The 20306-nt window shown below is 48.0% G+C and overlaps 1 protein-coding gene across 2 annotated transcripts in view; it reads left to right on the forward strand.

The window, feature by feature from the left end:
• Positions 1-19806, forward strand: part of LOC148431503 (uncharacterized) — a 58782-nt gene extending 38976 nt beyond the window's left edge. Inside the window, exons 9-14 of one of the 2 annotated variants that reach the window (XM_088465978.1) lie at positions 1501-1621; positions 2414-2510; positions 6246-6345; positions 11085-11215; positions 17434-17585; positions 17687-19806. In XM_088465978.1, the coding sequence (XP_088322104.1) occupies positions 1501-1621; positions 2414-2510; positions 6246-6345; positions 11085-11215; positions 17434-17585; positions 17687-17973 (888 nt within the window). In that variant the 3' untranslated portion in view covers positions 17974-19806. The remainder of the gene's footprint in view (positions 1-1500; positions 1622-2413; positions 2511-6245; positions 6346-11084; positions 11216-17433; positions 17586-17686) is intronic. The other variant, XM_088465979.1, reaches the window with a different exon arrangement.
• The last annotated feature ends 500 nt before the right edge of the window (positions 19807-20306 follow it).

Here is a 20306-nt window from a genome sequence, read left to right on the forward strand (position 1 = left end):
TGGTACTTCCTGTCAATCACTCTGCGATGGGTTAGCCACTGTGATCGCAGTGGAGTGTTCGCGCACACACACTGCGATGGATACGCATGTCCAGCCCGCAACATTCAGCCGACTGCATGCGTTTTCGCAGTTGCGATCCTTGCTGAATCAGGCCCTTAATTACAGGTAAGTGCGCCATTTCATGCTGCAAGCATTTTATGTGTACGGATTTGATGCAAATGCGTCCCACTCCACACGGAATCGGTATGAATTACCGCCGGACGGTTCAAATCCCGACACCGGCTGGACTTACATGGCTGAAAATCCCGATCGTCCCCAGGTAAGTATTTACTAACCTAACCTCCCCCCCCCCCAACCCTAACCCTCCTTAAGGGTGCCTAACCCTAACCTTCCCCCTAGTGCCTAACCCTATTCCCCCCTCTAAGGGTCTCATTCAGACCCGGTCGCAAGCGCTGAGCGCTCGCAACCAGGTCGATGTTAAGGCCCTGCGCACGTGCAGCGGCCGCACTGCGCGTGCACAAGCCCCGGAGCGAGAGAGAAACTCTCTCGCTCCGGAGCTCACTACAAAAGGGGCGGCTGTCGATGTTGATCAACAGCTCGCCCCATTTTGCGGGCGGGGGGGTGGCTACACAAATGGAGGCGTTCCTGACGGAACGCCTGCCATTTTGTGGGCGGCCGCACTGACATTAGCAGTGATGTCAGTGGAGAGCTTCCTGCTTGATCAGACCAGGAAGCTCCCTGGGGCTTGCGGTTGCCGAGACCCAACCTTAGGGTCTCGTCGCAAGCCCGGATGGTCACGATGGTCTTGACCATCGCGACTATCAACCTGGTTGGTCGCTAAAGCTGTGGGTGGTAACCCACAGCTTAGCTAGCGACCAGGAGGCTGTACTTAAAATTCCAAGCGCCCGCCCTCATTCAGAACGAGCATTCGCTTCTTGCGAGTGCCTCTGAATGAGGGCCTAAGTGCCTAAACCTAACCCCCCCTTCCCCGCCGTCTAAACCTAAGTCCCCCGGGGGGGTGCCTAACCCTAACCTCCCCACAGGGGCCTAAGCCTAACCCTCCATCCCCCTAGCCTAACCCTCCCGGGGTGGTGCCTAACCCCAAAGCCCTAAACCTAACCCTCCCCACTCCCCGCGGCTATCCGCGCTCGGCGCCCGGCATCCCTTCGATCGGGATGCCGGGCGCCGGTCTCCTGGCGTCGGTAAAATGACAGGCGTCTAGATTTAGACACCTGTCAATTAACCCTCGCCGGGATAAAGTCGGGAAGCCGGCTGTCGGGATTAGGTCCGCCGGCTTCCCGACTGCATACCCTCCACACACCTGTCATGAAAGCCCAGACTATCCAAGCACTAGGCCGCACTCCCTTGAATGGTGGCCCAGCCTCCAAAATGGCTGCCTCCATTGTATGTAGGTTCTGGACGTCTCTCTAGCTTTGGGGTGAGGGCGTAGGAGCAGCGAGCTACAATATACACGTCTCACATCTGTCTCTGTTTTCCTAGAACATAAAGAACGTGAGTTCAACCTTATCGTCTGCAGAGCTAGAAAGCATCTACCTCTCCGATCCCACCGCACGTATCCCATTCACCGCTGGGCAGCAGCAATACGAGATCAACTTCCGAGGTATGGGGACCGTCCTAGGGGCTGTATATATGTCACATCCGCTTGGTCAGGAATTGTAGCAAGTTAAATGGATCCGTTATGGAATTATTTCCCAGTGGGCAAGTTGGAGGCCTCCTGTATTTGTTGTTAAAAGTTCAATTAATTAGGTCCCTGGTACCTCATACAGGGGCTTATTCATAGGTGGGCACAGACATGGCTATTGGCGGTCACGCATCTGCCATATTACCCTAATGGCGCTACAGAGCCTTTCCCTGGTGCATATCCCTGCGTCCGAATCAGCAGAGACACAGACACCCATTGATAGCATCCGTAGGCGCTGAAATACCGGTTGGTGCGTCTCTAGACTGACTAATGGTCGCACCATTGATACTAGCGCCCGCCCTATGGCACATGCAGTTCCTCCATCTGACCACGGACGCCTACGTGTGCTGTTGAGCTTCTGAGTACGCAGCCGCTTTCGCCGACACACCTGCGAGACGCCCGTAACACGCCCATAAGACGGACCATCTCCATGCGCCTGTTTAGCCACTTCCCAGGAACGCCCAGCACTTTCCCAATTATTCTCTGATACTGTGCACCTCGATCGCAACAGCGCCTTTGTGCGTTCACACTGTGGAACGCCTGCACCGTAAGAGTTGTTAGGGATTGAATCAGGCCCAGAGTGTGGTGGGAGCTGCCTTAATACAGTTGTCTATAAAGTGGGGCCCCCAGTAGCGCAGGAGAATGTGGGGCCTCCACAGTTCAGGGAAGGAGATGCGAGGTTTGGCCCTTAATGACCTTCTCTCCTTTCAGTAATGAAGCAGAGGAACATCGCCTATCGGACAGAGAAGGAGGTCTGCCGGAGACCCAAATTCCTGAGCTTTGAAGATGTGAAGATGCTGAAAGGAAGGTAATGGGATTATAGATCTATCACTGGGGGTTACTGCACCGCCTGCGTGTTGAACATATGAAACATAGGAAGTGGGAACTACTGGTTCCAATAGTAGAGGGAAGACTTAGCAGACCGACCACTAGGAGCTGAAGGGATCATTCCGTAAGAAATGATGGGGAATGAATGAAGGGACTATGGCCCTGATTCAGAGCCGGACGCTCTGACAGAGCGCTCGCTCTGAATCAGGGCCGTCCCTCTGGTTTTTTTGAGCGGCCTCCTGGCCGCTCGCATAGCTGTGGGGGACCACCCACAGATATAGCCAGCGGCCAGGAAGATGGTCGCGATGGTCAAGACCATCGCACCCATCGGGCTTGCGACGAGACCCTTGTGGTAGGGTCTCGTGCCGCAAGCCCCAGAGAGATTTCGGCTCTAACAGAGCCGAAATCTCTCCCACTGACATCACGGGTGGGAGAACGCCTCCGTTTGGTCAGCCACTCCCCCGGCCCGCTCAATCAACATCGACAGCTCGCCCCCTTTGTTGCGAGACCCGGAGCGACAGAGTGCCCGTCGCTATCCGGGTCTCGCGCATGCGCACGACGGAGCCGGCTCCGTCGTGCGCATGCGCACTGGCCCACCAACGACCCGGTTGGGAGCGCACAGCGCTTGCGACCGGGTCTGAATCAGGTCCTATGATTAATCAGATACAGTGGCGGCTCCAGAGGTGAGGCTGCAGCGCAGTTTAAAATTAAAAAAAGGGCCACACCAACTGCCACTCCAAACGCTGCCAAATATCGCCGTCCGGGGGGGATTTAGGATTAGGCACCCCCCCCGCGGTCTTAGGTTTAGGCGGCGGGGAAGGGGGGGTTAGGTTTAGGCACTTAGAGGGGGGATTAGGGTTAGGCACTGGGGGGAAGATTAGGGTTAGGCACCCCAAAGGGATGGTTAGGGGAGGGAATTAGGTTAGTCCATACTTACCTTAAGGACGATCGGGATTTTCACCCATGTCGGGCAGCCGCTGTCGGGATTCCAAATGCCGGACGTAAATCATAGCGATTCCCTCCTAGCAGTGGGTCTCCAATCTCTTATCTTAGGTGCTACCACTCACTCTATTAAGTACATATACAAAAACCAAACAGGGGCAAGTAACGTGCATAATGTGAGGGGTCATTCAGGCTCAGAGGCTAATGCTGTCGCAGCTGCTTACATGTTAGCAGCTGCGATAGCTGTAATATGCTAATGATGCATCGGTCACACCCTCAGCCCCACCATCGGCGTTTGCACCTGCCATAGGTTACATTCAATCTCTCTATCTGAACATGGCCACCAGGGTCATTGCAACTGCGTCTATGGATCTAGTCGCTGACAGCCATAGCCGGCCCGCCCGTTACACCGACTACGCATGTGCATAGGGCACCAGCCAGCAGAGGGCGCTCAATCCCCAGCGCGGCCAAACTCATACCCTCGTCCCGCCGCCACACTCCTTCCCCGCCCCCCCCCGCGCCACACTCCTTCCCGTTGGTGCCACACTCCTTCCCGTCCACCCCGTCCCGCGCCATACTCCTTCCCGTCCACCCCGTCCCGCGCCACACTCCTTCCCACGGCCGCCGCAGGGAGTCTCCATTTCCCGGCCGCCCGCTGAGATTTTACCAGCGGGCGCCCGGCTCTCCACAGCGGCAGCCGGAGCTCACTCCTGAGCTCCGGCTAGGCTTCCCACAAGGGCACTATGACGTCTCTCCCATAGTAACGAGGAGCGGCGGACGGCAGCGGACGCAGGATCGGGGCTTAAGGTAAGTAAACTGGGGGTTTTTTTTGTGTGTGTGTTTTGCGCAGCTCTATTACTGGGGGCACTACTACAGGGGCTACTGGGGGCACTACTACAGGGGCTACTGGGGGCACTACTACAGGGGCTACTGGGGGCACTACTACAGGGGCTACTGGGGGCACTACTACAGGGGCTACTGGGGCCACTACTACAGGGGCTACTGGGGCCACTACTACAGGGGCTACTGGGGGCACTACTGCAGGGGCTACTGGGGGCACTACTGCAGGGGCTACTGGTGGCACTTCTACAGGGGCTACTGGGGGCACTTCTACAGGAGCTACTGGGGGCACTTCTACAGGGGCTACTGGGGCACTACTACAGGGGCTACTGGGGGCACTACTACAGGGGCTACTGGGGGCACTACTACAGGGGCTACTGGGGGCACTACTACAGGGGCTACTGGGGGCACTACTACAGGGGCTACTGGGGGCACTACTACAGGGGCTACTGGGGGCAAATACTACAGGGGCTACTGGGGGCACTATTACAGGGGCTACTGGGGGCACTACTACAGGTGCTACTGGGGGCACTACTACAGGGGCTACTGGGGGCACTACTACAGGGGCTACTGGGGGCACTATTACAGGGGCTACTGGGGGCACTACTACAGGGGCTACTGGGGGCACTACTACAGGGGCTACTGGGGGCACTACTACAGGGGCTACTGGGGGCACTGCTACTGGGGCACTATTACAGGGGCTACTGGGGGCACTACTACAGGGGCTACTGGGGGCACTACTACAGGGGCTACTGGGGGCACTACTACAGGGGCTACTGGGGGCACTACTATAGGGGCTACTGGGGGCACTACTACAGGGGCTACTGGGGGCACTACTACAGGGGCTACTGGGGGGCACTACTACAGGGGCTACTGGGGGCACTTCTACAGGGGCTACTGGGGGCACTACTGCAGGGGGCATTACTACTGGGGCCACTACTAATGGGGGCATTGCAGAAGGGATACCACTGCTGTGGGCATTATGTATAAGTGCCACTAGTGCTGTAGGCATTGTATAAGGGTCACTACTACTGTGGGCATTGTATTGGGGCACTACTACTGTGGGCATTGTGTATAAGTGTCACTACTACTGTGGGCATTGTGTATAAGGGGCACTACTACTGTGGGCATTGTATTGGGGCACTACTACTGTGGGCATTGTGTATAAGGGGCACTACTAATGTGGGCATTGTGTATAAGGGGCACTAATGTTGGCATTGTGTAACAGGGGCACTACTGTGTGTCAGAACATAAATAAGGGACACTACTATGTGGTGTAATGTGAATCAGGGGCACTATGTACGGTCTACTGTGAATAAGATTGTGCTACTGTGCGGTGTAGTGTGAATTGGGAATACTATTGTGTGACTATGCCCCTTTCTTTTGAGACCTTGCCTTTAGTACGCCTCCCAACCATCCCTATTTGGCGACAAAGTGTTTGAGATGGGGGTGTAAATGGTGAATAGGTGACATCTATTCACTGGAGAAAGGGACTGCGAGTGTGCCCAGCAGCTCCAGGAGCACTGGGCATGTACCCAGCATGATTGGCGCTCGTGATTATGGCTTTTCCCATGAGACCACACCCCTTTCCTTTGTCGGGTGCACGTACCATCAGAGTGTGCAAATTCAGCCAGGGGGCGCCAAAATGTATCTTCGCTTACCAAAAATATTAGGCTCGGGCGTCACTCCCGCGACATGCCGGCATCTGGCTAGCCACTCCCCTGTTGCCTCCCAGAAATGCCCACCGACATTGCATGGATTGGCATCCAATTGCAGGCTGTGTCTTTGTGTAGTAACCATCGGAACGCATGCGCAGACTGAAAACATTGGCCACTGGCCTCCGACACTTCGTCCGGTGAGCTGCTGTTTCTGGATACTCCGCTAGGTGGCACCAACTTCCCATTTCACATCATTTAACTTTTTATTTTCACAGTACAAAATCGAACGTGACCAAGACAGCCGTGTCTCCTCTGAGGACAGGGATCTACTCAAAGGAATGGGACACTGCCGCCTTGCCGGAAATAGGTCATCAGGTATAATTAGTAACTATTTTACACTTTATGTATCTCCTTCCTCTATATAACTCTGTGACTTCCTGCTGCCTCCATTCCCCTCCTCACATTATGTCACTGCCCCTGTCACATGCAGCCCTGTCCTCACTGACACATCACTCATCTCCTGATATACTCTGTGCTGCTGGGGGACCCTGCTCCTCCCACTATATAACTCTCAGCCTGTGGCTCCCTGCTGCCTCCATTCCCCTCCTCACATCATGTCACTGCCCCTGTCACATGCAGCCCTGTCCTCACTAACACATCACTCATCTCCTGATATACTCTGTGCTGCTGGGGACCCTGCTTCTCCAACTATATAACTCTCAGTCTGTGACTTCCTGCTGCCCCCATTCCTCTCCTCACATCATGTCACTGCCCCTGTCACATGCAGCCCTGTCCTCACTGACACATCCCTCATCTCCTGATATACTCTGTGCTGCTGTGGACCCTGCTCCTCCCACTATATAACTCTCAGTCTGTGGCTTCCTGCTGCCTCCATTCCCCTCCTCACATCATGTCACTGCCCCTGTCACATGCAGCCCTGTCCTCACTGATACATCACTCATCTCCTGATATACTCTGTGCTACTGTGGGACCCTGCTCCTCCCACTATATAAATATCAGTCTGTGGCTTCCTGCTGCCTCCATTCCCCTCCTCACATCATGTCACTGCCCCTGTCACATGCAGCCCTGTCCTCACTAACACATCACTCATCTCCTGATATACTCTGTGCTGCTGTGTGCATTCTGAGGACATTCCCATAAACATGAGATGAAAACTGAATTAAAAAATGTGCTTTGACCCTTTTCAACTCACCATAAAGAGTTAGTCTGTATTCACTCACATTGCCTCTTTTGTTTTAGTTTGTGTTCATATATAATATCCAATTAAATATTTTCATGTAATGTGTGAGCGGCCATTTTGTGAGCTGAGCATCGGTTGGGTGTGAACAATCGGTTTCCGTTTTCCTGGGACATTCGTCTTATATTTGCTAACAATGGACTCGTTACACACGTCCTGACTAATATGCATTGAGGCGCTGGATCTTAGTGAATTTACAAATATGGGTTCCATACATGCCTACCCTCCTGGTTTTCGCGGGAGGCTCCCAATGTTTCGGGTAACCACCCGCACCCCCAGAAGAGTAGGCATTTCTCCCACATTCTGCCCACTTCCTAGTGAAGTGGGCAGAATTAGGAGAATTTCCGCGGCGATCGTGGGTGTCCGTGCAGGGGGTGGGGTTTAATGACGCGATTCGCGTCATTTGGCTCTGCCCCCTATTTAAATTTAAGCCAATCGCGGGCATTTTACCATGAGGGGGCGACGCTTAATTACGCGATTCATCAGGCCCCGCCTCCATCACCACCCACCTGCCACTCCTCCCAGGGCTTCTCCAGACAGCAAAGTTAGGCAACTATGGTTCAGCCCACAAAATGGCAGCTCAGATAATTCTCTGTGTGTCTAGCACCAATCACAAGAAAATCATTTACATTTGCTATATACTGTAACGTGCTGGGAAGGGGGGATGAGAGAGCACAGGGGGAAGAGAGCGAGAGAATAGCTAGTAGAAAGAGACAGCGGGGATGGGAGAAGAGATAGAGCAAGAGAACAGGTTGGAGGAAGAGAGAGAGAGAGACAAAATGGTGGGTGAATGGAGAGAGAATGGGTGGGGGGACCACTGTAACGCTAGCTAGTGAGCCGGTGAATGATGGGTGTAAAGTACTAATACTATATAATGATACAGAAGACACAGACTGACACGTGTTATGGTACAATAATAGCGCCGATCGTCTATCTCGGACCAAATGAGGTAAATAACTGACAGTAGGAAAATATTTAATAAAATGGCATAATATTCCTATGTATGGACATACATCCTGGATATAGGACCAGGGTAAAAAACATATATACTTCAATAAGATCCAATGTTTTGGCCAGACAACACACACCTATACACTATCTACATGTGAGCATATCAAAAGCGATATAAATTCTCAGGGTAATAGCAGTCTATTCAGTATTGCATACAAGTTCACACCATAATAAATGTACAGATCTTGAATTTCATTCTGTGTGTTGTATATAAATTGTAAATAGAAGAAACAGACTAGAGATCACCACAGACTTCTCAGTGATAAGAGAAATGCACACAATGGGCGGAATTCAATTGTTTTCGCAGGCCGCATCTCCCGTCTAAAGTGACAGGAGATCGCGGGCCGCTATGCAATTGTTCACGATTTTCGTGCTGATCGCGCCCATAGAGGTCAGGTTTAGCCGCGTAAAGCAGCTAAACCCGACCAAAGTGCTGGGCGCGATCGCGAAAAGTGATGTTTGGACGCTCAAACAGGTCACTTTTCGCACATTTCATGTAGCGCTGGCAGCTGATCGCGTCCGACAGGAGCAAGAATAGAATAGCTCCGTCAGACGCGATAGGGGCTGAAAAGAAATGAATTCCGCCCAATGATGGAACAAGCAAGATGTAAATTATATTCCCTCTGTTGAGATGTATATAGGTGTAATGGTCCCGAACAACATGCTAATACCTGAGGCAAACGGGGTGCACCCCTAAATGTGAATTCCTTCCTGGGAATTGTAGTCCCGATGTATTGGAAATAAAAAGCACTTTGTTCTCCTCTGTACATAGATACCAGTCTGTACAGTGACCGATGAATAGTATCCCAATGAGAAATAACAAGGGAAATTAATACCCCAGGGCGTATATGGCTCGCTCACCTGGAGAATAATATCACCCGGTCATGGACTCCATAAGTCTGCCTTAATACAGGTACTCCTATGCTACCGTGTGTTAGTACCGGCTCTCCTTACCGGCATGCCAGGCAATGTCCACTGGAGACTTGGTCCTGCCGCTGCCTCCAATTCAGTACTCTCCGGCCGACAGACCACGTCACAGCTGTCCGTGTCAGGGCGCCGTGTCGGGTACGCCGGAGGCCAGTGTGTGTGTGCGGCTGGTGTCTGCAGCGTCTCTCCCTTCTCCTCAGGTCTCCGAACACTCCACTGTGAGGGAGGCAGAGCCAGGGTGAGCCGTGGGGAATGGGCAAGTCCCGGACCAGCTATCCTAGGCAGATTGCAACGGAGCGCACAGCAACTGTAACAATAGTAGCCAATAGTATGTCAAGCGCTTGACAATGTAACAGTCTAAGAGCAGAGGGTGTCTGCCGACACGGCGCCCTGACACGGACAGTTTTGACGTGGTCTGTCGGCCGTAGAGTACTGAATTGGAGGCAGCGGCAGGACCAAGGGTCTCATTCAGACCCGGTCGCAAGCGCCAATGCGCTCGCAACCGGGTCGATGGTCCCCACAGAGCATGCGCACGACGGAGCCGGCTCCGTCGTGCGCATGCGCGAGACCCGACTAGCGATGGTCACTCCGTCGCTAGGGGTCTCGTAGCAGACGGGGCGAGCTGTCGATGTTGAGTGACAGCTCGCCCCATTTGCTGGGCAGGCCGGGGGCCTGCCCGGCCACACGGAGGCGTTCCAGTCGAAACGCTTGCCGTTTGGGGGCGGCCCCACTGACATCATTGATGATGTCAGTGGGGAACTTCCTGCCTTAGGGTCTGGTCGTAAGCCCCGATGGTCGCGATGGTGATGACCATCGCGACCATCACCCTGGTCAGTCTCTAGAGCTGTGGGTGGTAACCCACAGCCTAGCGATCGACCAGAAGGCGGCACTTTAAAAAGTAAGTGTCCGCCCTCATTCAGAGCGATCGCTTGCAGCAAGCGATCGACTCTGATTGAGGTCCCAAGTCTCCAGTGGACATTGCCTGGCATTCCGGTAAGGAGAGCCGGTACTAACATACGGCAGCCTAGGAGTACCTATATTAAGGCAGACTTATGGAGTCCATGACCGGGTGATAATATTCTCCCGGTGAGCGAGCCATATACGCCCTGGGGTATTAATTTCCCTTGTTAATTCTCATTGGGATACTATTCATCGGTCACTGTACAGACTGGTATCTATGTACAGAGGAGAACAAAGTGCTTTTATCTCCAATACATCGGGACTACAATTCCCAGGAAGGAATTCACATTTAGGGGTGCACCCCGTTTGCCTTAACAGGCCTATATGTAAAACATACCTGATGGCTTCTTCCCTGAGGTATTAGCATGTTGTTCGGGACCATTACACCTATATACATCTCAACAGAGGGAATATAATTTACATCTTGCTTGTTCCATCATTGTGTGCATTTTTCTTATCACTGAGAAGTCTGTGGTGATCTCTAGTCTGTTTCTTCTATTTACACTTTATATACAACACACAGAATGAAATTCAAGATCTGTGCATTTATTATGGTGTGAACTTGTATGCAATATTGAATAGACTGCTATTGCCCTCAGAATTTATATCGCTTTTGATATGCTCACATGTAGATAGTGTATAGGTGTGTGATGTCTGGCCAAAACATTGGATCTTATTGAATTATATATGTTTTTTACCCTGGTCCTATATCCAGGATGTATGTCCATACATAGGAATATTATGCCATTTTATTAAATATTTTCTTACTGTCAGTTATTTACCTCATTTGGTCCGAGATAAACGATCGGCGCTATTATTGTACCATAACATTTCCTCTGCCTCAAGGGTGCCATTGGACCCCTAGAATAGCAGCCTGATTGATTTCGGTCGTATGCTTGGAGGGCGCCCTTTTTCTATTTATTTACAGGCTGACACGTGTCCTTTTATTCCCACATAGAAAGTTGCCGTCAGTGAGAACACCAGCGAGTTCACAGACATCGTCAAAATGTTCAACAAGACGCTGTCAGGGCAGATGGTGAAAAGAATTAGGCGCATACAGAATCCATCTCTCTGGCAGATCTACCAGTGGTGAGCCGGCTCTTTACTCTGTATGTCGACAGAGGAACCTAACGCAATTCAGGGAGATTAATATATATCCCCACCCGTGTGGAGGCGGAGCAGTGCGCCATTACATCTGCTTACATAAACCGTGCTCAGTCATGTGACTCACGTGACCGAAAACTATATTAGCACGGATTAACACTAGGAACCCTAGAGATGAGTAAACACTAAAAGACCCTAAAATCAGGATAGTCACTGGAGATAATCCGGAGGCAGACTTAGGGGCCTATTCATCAACACTAAAATAACGTTTTTAAGGACATTTTCCTTAAATAACGTTATTTTGGTATTCATGTAGCCACTTAGCACAGGAGATATCACAGATATCTCCATGCTAAGTTCCCCTGCGTTAATTTCCACACACCCCATACATTAGTACATTAGTACATTAGTATGGGGATGTGGAAATTGTGGTATTCATCAAATTCCGAAAATTATCAATTTTCGGAATTTGATGCAGTTACTATTCGCCACTGTGAGGTGGCAAATAGCAGGTGAAACTTACCTGTATCCGCGTGTGCAGGTCCCCCGATGAGTCCCTCCGGCGCTCTGCTCCGTCCTCTGGCTCCAAAGGCTGGTCGGACGTGTGCTCCCCAGCAGAGCACAAGAAAGTTTAGACAAAAAAAAAAAAGTTGTTTTTTTTGACTAATCTGTCATGTGGTCTGCTGGGAAACCACATGACCGACCAGCAGGACGGAGCCGGAGGCTGCTGCGCGGACAGGTAAGCCGGGGGGGGGGGGGGGAAGGTGAGCGGAGGGGGGTCGGGGGGGGGTACACAAACTTGACGCATCTGTAGGCAGTGCTGCGCATGCGCTGGTTTTACAGATGTAACAGCGCATGCGCAGCACTGTTTCCAGACGCGATAAGGTAGTGTAGGCAGGAAAAGTATCTATTTCCCGAAAAGCTGTCATCGCAAAAATGACAGGTACCGGAATAGATACTTATGGAGAGGTGGAATGATGAATTCCACCTATAATTAGCTAGAACTCCATGAGAGTTATAAAGCTAATTATCTCCAGAGAATTTTTAGGTTTAATGAATAGGCCCCTTACACTGATAAATTTAGGCTTTGTAGACACAGGAATACACTGAGAATTGGTAGGGATGCTAATCGCAGAGTTACACTGAGAAATGTAGACACAGGAATACACTGAGAATTGGTAGGGATCCTAATCGCAGAGTTACACTGAGAAATGTAGACACAGGAATACACTGAGAATTGGTAGGGATCCTAATCGCAGAGTTGCACTGAGAAATGTAGACACAGGAATACACTGAGAATTGGTAGGGATCCTAATCGCAGAGTTACACTGAGAAATGTAGACACAGGAATACACTGAGAATTGGTAGGGATCCTAATCGCAGAGTTACACTGAGAAATGTAGACACAGGAATACACTGAGAATTGGTAGGGATCCTAATCGCAGAGTTGCACTGAGAAATGTAGACACAGGAATACACTGAGAATTGGTAGGGATCCTAATCGCAGAGTTACACTGAGAAATGTAGACACAGGAATACACTGAGAATTGGGAGGGATCCTAATCGCAGAATTGCACTGAGAAATGTAGACACAGGAATACACTGAAAATTGGTAGGGATCCTAATCGCAGAGTTGCACTGAGAAATGTAGACACAGGAATACACTGAGAATTGGTAGGGATCCTAATCGCAGAGTTGCACTGAGAAATGTAGACACAGGAATACACTGAGAATTGGTAGGGATGCTAATCGCAGAGTTACACTGAGAAATGTAGACACAGGAATACACTGAGAATTGGTAGGGATCCTAATCGCAGAGTTACACCTGAGAAATGTAAACACAGGAATACACTGAGAATGAGTAGGGATCCTAATCGCAGAGTTACACTGAGAAATGTAGACACAGGAATACACTGAGAATTGGTAGGGATCCTAATCGCAGAGTTGCACTGAGAAATGTAGACACAGGAATACACTGAGAATTGGGAGGGATCCTAGTCGCAGAGTTACACTGAGAAATGTAGACACAGGAATACACTGAGAATTGGGAGGGATCCTAATCGCAGAATTGCACTGAGAAATGTAGACACAGGAATACACTGAGAATTGGTAGGGATCCTAATCGCAGAGTTGCACTGAGAAATGTAGACACAGGAATACACTGAGAATTGGTAGGGATCCTAATCGCAGAGTTGCACTGAGAAATGTAGACACAGGAATACACTGAGAATTGGTAGGGATGCTAATCGCAGAGTTACACTGAGAAATGTAGACACAGGAATACACTGAGAATTGGTAGGGATCCTAATCGCAGAGTTACACCTGAGAAATGTAAACACAGGAATACACTGAGAATGAGTAGGGATCCTAATCGCAGAGTTACACTGAGAAATGTAGACACAGGAATACACTGAGAATTGGTAGGGATCCTAATCGCAGAGTTGCACTGAGAAATGTAGACACAGGAATACACTGAGAATTGGGAGGGATCCTAATCGCAGAGTTACACTGAGAAATGTAGACACAGGAATACACTGAGAATTGGGAGGGATCCTAATCGCAGAATTGCACTGAGAAATGTAGACACAGGAATACACTGAGAATTGGTAGGGATCCTAATCGCAGAGTTGCACTGAGAAATGTAGACACAGGAATACACTGAGAATTGGTAGGGATCCTAATCGCAGAGTTACACTGAGAAATGTAGACACAGGAATACACTGAGAATTGGTAGGGATCCTAATCGCAGAGTTACACTGAGAAATGTAGACACAGGAATACACTAAGAATTGGGAGGGATCCTAATCGCAGAATTGCACTGAGAAATGTAGATACAGGAATACACTGAGAATTGGTAGGGATCCTAATCGCAGAGTTGCACTGGGAAATGTAGACACAGGAATACACTGAGATATGGTAGTGATCCTAATCACAGAGTTACACTGAAAAATGTAGACACAGGAATCCACTAAGGGGTAAATTTACTAAGATTCGATTTTGTCCAGGTATGTCCCGTTTTTTAACTCTGATAGGATCGATCAAAAATGGACGTTTTTTTCACTTAAAAAATCAGGAATTTACCAAGCTCACGGTTTTGACAGGATCGTTTTGATTGATGGTATATTTGGTCGATCCTGTCCGATTTGAAGTCCCTATTTAAACGGCCGATTTTGTCTCCCAAACAAGCAGGCTGCACATATCTGTGAAATATGTGTAGACTGTTTTGTTCTTTTTTTTTTTTTTTTTTTAGGGTTACATTTTTTTTTTAAATGATGTGAGGTCCCCCCCCTGAAAGGCTAACCAGCCCCGGACTTGCCAGCCTGTCCTGGTACCTAAAATTACGGGGAACAAAACGTGCAGGGTTCCACCGTAAATTAGGTAGCAGCACCAGGCTGCAGGGCCAGTCCTGGTTTTAATTATAGGGGGAAAAAAATAGCGTAGAGGTCTCCCTATTATTAAAACCAGCACCGGTCACTTCTTAGCGGGGGCTGATGCCACAGCCAAGGGAGCCCTTTCACCGGGCCCCCCAGCCACAGCATCAGTCCTGACCACTAGTCAGCCCATGCCAGGGATCCCTGGGGAGTTGGGTACCCCCCAATAAAGCAGTCACCCTCTCCAGGGCACCCCTGGCCAAGGCTGATAGCCTGGGGCTATCACCGCCATCCCTGGGCGGTGAGTGACGGGTTGATAGTGTAGGTATAATGTCAAATAAGAGAAGTATCAACATTGTCTTTACAGTAGAACTGCAGGTCCCAGCAAGCCTCTCCCGCATCCTGGTACTTAGAGATCCACAAGTATAAGCATGCGGGACATTAAGGGCCCGCTGGTACCTGTAGTTCACCTGTAAAGAAATGTCTAAAAACATACAAAACACACACACCGTGAAAGTACAGTTTTATTACATACATACACACACACACTCACCTACATTACCAGGAGTGGTCCCCTTGTCCAAAGTAGGCATCCAAGGTCTTCTTAAAACAAAAAAACGAAAATCCCGATCCGCGCAACAGATACCAACCAGGATGGTTGATATCTCCCGAATGAAACACTGAGATGCGGCTTCTGCCTCTATAGAGCCGTATCTGAGCGTTCATTGGCTGAGAGAGCCCCTGCCTCTCTCAGCCAATGAACGACTCCTCCATTGAAGTCAAAGGAGAGCCGCAGGTTACTAAAGTTCATTCTGCGGTTCCCACCATTGACTTCAATGGAGGAGCCATTCATTGGCTGAGAGAGGCGGGGGCTCACCTCTCTCAGCTCACAGCTCATTAGGTGGTGCATTTAAAACTTCTATTGAGTCCCCGATTTGAGTGTTAAACGGGCAACTTTAGCAAAACGAATAATGGTAAATTCACGATTTGTATTAAAATAAAGTGAAAAATACTACCGATTTGAGCCGATGGTGATATAATTTCTATTGTTGAAAACGGACGAATTTGCGGCATTAAACCACCCGATTTAAACCAGAAAAAATGAAAAGAAATCACCCGACTTTAATGATAGTAAATTCCGGTTTGCAAAAAAGTGATATTATCACCCGAAAATGCAAATCGGGACCAACGCGAATCTTAGTAAATTTACCCCTGCAAATTGGTAGGGATCCTAATTGCAGAGTTTGCACTGAGAAATGTAGACACAGGAATACACTGAAAATTGGTAGTAATCCTTATCGCAGAGTTACACTGAGAAGTGTAAACACAGGAATATACTAAGAATTGGTAGGGATTCTAATTGCAGAGTTGCACTGAGAAATGTAGACACAGGAATACACTGAGAATTGGTAGGGATCCTAATCGCAGAGTTACACTGAGAAATGTAGACACAGGAATACACTGAGAATGAGTAGGGATCCTAATCACAGAGTTGCACTGAGAAATGTAGACACAGGAATACACTGAGAATTGGTAGGGATCCTAATCGCAGAGTTACATTGAGAAATGTAGACACAGGAATACACTGAGAATTGGTAGAAATCCTTATCACAGAGTTACACTGAGAAATGTAGATACAGGAATACACTGAGAATTGGTAGGGATCCTAATCGCAGAGTTACACTGAGAAATGTAAACACAGGAATATACTAAGAATTGGTAGGGATCCTAATCGCAGAGTTACACTGAGAAATGTAGACATAGGAATACACTGAGAATTGGTAGGGATCCTAATCGCAGAGTTACATTGAGAAATGTAGACACAGGAATACACTGAGAATTGGTAGAAATCCTTATCGCAGAGTTACACTGAGAAATGTAGATACAGGAATACACTGAGAATTGGTAGGGATCCTAATCGCAGAGTTGCACTGAGAATTGTAGACATAGGAATACACGGAGAATTGGTAGGGATCCTAATTGCAGAGATGCACTGAGAAATGTAGACACAGGTATACACTGAGAATGAGTAGGGATCCTGTCGCAAGGTTGTACTGAGAAATGTAGACACAGGTATACACTGAGAATGAGTAGGGATCCTGTCGCAAGGTTGTACTGAGAAATGTAAGGAGAAGTAAACACAGGGATGCAGCTTGACAGCTAAATTAGTAATTAGAAGAATGAAAGCTGACACCAGTACCACAGGGAGGCAGGCTGAGAGCTACAGTAAGCAGCACACTAAAAGACAACACAGGAACTGTTACATGAAACACTTGAGTTCTGTGAGAGAGCTAATGTAACAAGCTGAGAAATAGCATGGGAGCTAATACAAGTAACACTGGAGGTCAGCATGAGGGCTGAAACAACACACTGGAAATACTTCATGGAAAACACTGGAGAGCGTAACAATCACTGGAGAAGCGAAGTTGAACAGCAGTTTCCTGTTCCTGGAGTCAGACTTAAATACCCTTAGGTAGCTTGTCATTGGATCAGAGGATCAGCTGAGTGACCACAGGACTACCATTGGGAGAGACTAGTCAGGTGATATAGACCAACAAGGACGCCGGCGCAGAGGTGAGTAGCGGCCGAAGCCAGGCCACATCCTTACAACGTTATTTATGGAGTGCTCTCGATTTGCAGTGTAAAAAGTGTCCATGTGCCTAGAGGGTAAGATCTGCGCACAACTACTGTAGGTGCACAACTACTACCAGCTCACAGAACGCTGTGTGAATGAGGCCCAGAGTGGGACAATTACTGAGACAATTACAGACGTGGTTACACCATGACCTATAGATCAGCTTTTATAATGTCCCCAAATGTCTCTGCTTTCAGGCAAAATGAACAGATGAAGAAATTGAATCAGGGTAAGGCGGTGGCGGAGCGCCAGCTGTTTCATGGCACAGATAGGGCCCAGCGTGATAACATCTGCAATCAAAACTTTGACTGGCGAATCTGTTGTACCCACGGTACTGGCTATGGCCAAGGTACGTCCAATATTACATTGAATCTGGCCCCAGCACAGCTTGATCTGAACGCAGCCATGACCTGCAGATTCCAGCTTAATTGTCCAACGTTCTTCCCGCAGGAAGTTACTTTGCCAGAGATGCATCTTACTCCCACAATTACTCAGTTCCCACCTCTGGCGGCAGAAGGACCATGTTCATTGCTCGGGTGCTTGTGGGGGACTACATGACTGGAGACCCCAATGTGAAACGCCCTCCGCTGAAACCCAACCGTATCCAAAGCTATGACTCCTGCGTGGACAATATCTACAACCCGTCCATCTTTGTGGTGTTTGACAAGCTTCAGATCTATCCCGAGTACGTCTTGGAATATGAGGAGGAGCAGAAGAAGTCCTGTGTTATCATCTGAGAGCAACTCAACGATATTTACTCAGATAGACACATCGAATGACAAAACAACAAATAAACATCTAAACCTTTAATAGTCTTTAAAAAATACTAGATAGAGCTCATAGTGTAGTAATAAACAATACAAGCTTGTGTATTATAAATGATGTATATAATACAGGAAAGGCTTATCTGAGTATTGGCTATATGTACCAAACTGTGGATATAGATGTCTAAATTTGCCCTATACAAGTGTCCACTCTAATCATCGTACTAGCATCGGAGTGCAGAGGTCCAGACCAGGAGGTGACGTCACCAGTCAGGAGGAACATCCCGGCAGAAGTGTTGTAGATAGAAGAAGCTGTACATGAGGCCATACTATGCTCTCTACATTTTAGATCGATCTGCTGCTGCCTATGGATTGCTACAAAGAGCAGCTGCTATCAATTGTATCTTTTTTTTTTTACCATACAATGTATCCTACACATATTGATTGGTTGTATAAGCACTAGTTTAGGATTACAAACAAAAAGTGTGGTGGTCGCTCATATCAGCTTAGTGATTTAGCACAGGTGCTTGTAAAGGGTGGGGTTTACACTGAACACAGAAAAAAGGGATTTTCCTCCAGCACACTGTAGCAAAATCAACAAAAAATACTTAAATCCTACATGATAATAAAGATTCAGAGGTATTAGTTACATACATTTGCAAATATATGAATAAGCGCCGGGCCATTGTCAAGGCTCCTCTATACCGGCGTCCCTAACATTAAGGGGTTCACGTCCGAGAAGCAAGGTACCCAAAAAAATTCCAGCCAAGGACGATCCCCAGGGCATCACACGAAAAGGGGAAAAAAGGTGATAGTGCAGTGTAAAGGATAGATGTGTAAAGATAAATCAATAAGTGTTAATGAAATGAGAAAGAATTAAAATGACATAAATAATAAACAAACAATTAGAAAAGTGATAAAAAATATCTATGTGAATTAAGTGGTGATACCCTGAAAAAGGTCCAGCCAGAAAAATGGAAGAAAGGTGATAGTGAAGTGTAAAGTATAGATGTGTCAAGATAATCAATAAGTGTTAATATAATAAGAAAGAATTAAAATTATATAAATAAACAAACAAATGGAAAGGTGATGGAAAAAATATCTATGTGAATTAAGTGGTGATGCCCTGAAAAAGGTCCAGCCAGAGCAACTCCGGGGGCCCCACGCCCAAACGCTCACCCTTAGGTAGCAACAATTATTTTGGGGTGAGCGTTTGGGAGTGGGGTGCCCATCTCCAATACATGGGCAGCTGCTAAAACTCTATAGATCCATCTGCCCAGCGGACACCACATGGACTCTGAATGAGGCCCCAAGTTTCTAGAATAACTTAAATCTGGAAATAACATTTCTAAGTGGTAACAACGTTTACATCACAAAACACTGTGAATATCAGCAATTATTATTCTTCTAAATACATAATTTAAAAAAATTTAATTTAGATTTTTTTAAGAAAAGATGTGAATTGGCTGCAATGTGATTATCTGATTATGTTTTAGTAGCGTTACAGGTAAATCCCGATATAACACCAGTACCTGGTAGTCACTGGGAAAGTTTATTTTGCTCGGCTACTCGATGCTGCTCTTCATTACTCTCCTTTGCATCTTGCAGATGGGACACCATGGCGCTATCACATAAGCGCATTACAGAAACGGACTTATGACCAGAGTCGGTTATAGAGACTTTTGTTTGTTAATTGTAGTAAATGAATCCCGTCTTACTATACGATGATATCAGCACTTTCCCCCTATATACCTGACATGTACAGATGTGATTCGCTCCAATAAAGGAATTTCCAATGAAGTAACATTACTGTATGCAGACAAACGCTGTATTATATAATTATGTCTCCCATGGGCTCACGTCTACCTCAGACCTGCACACAATGTACAGATAATAGCAGCGCTTGGGACAGGCATCAACCAAGGATGTGAGCAAATAATATATATATCATTTATAATGATACATTCACATAAACACAATATAAAGTAACAATGCGTAACAGTCTAATACGTATGCTGGAACCAGACTCAAATAATAACAAAAAATTGCTAATTAACATATATATAAATATATCCTATTTATCAAGAGTTTTATCATACGCAATGAGTTTTAATACTCGCTGTGTATGATAAATGGTGCTACAGCCAATCAGCTCCCAACTGTCATTGTTCAAACAGATGACAGTTGGTGATTGGCTGGAGCACTGTTATCATACGCAACAAGTTTAACAAGGTGGTAAGTAATGTATGTTGCATCTGATGCCATTTCCGGGGGAGGGTTCCTATGTAATTAGCTAGATATGCAAT

This window comes from Taudactylus pleione, unplaced genomic scaffold (genome assembly GCF_031769625.1).
Source record: "Taudactylus pleione unplaced genomic scaffold, aTauple2 ptg002208l, whole genome shotgun sequence".
NCBI classification, from domain to species: Eukaryota; Metazoa; Chordata; class Amphibia; order Anura; family Myobatrachidae; genus Taudactylus; species Taudactylus pleione.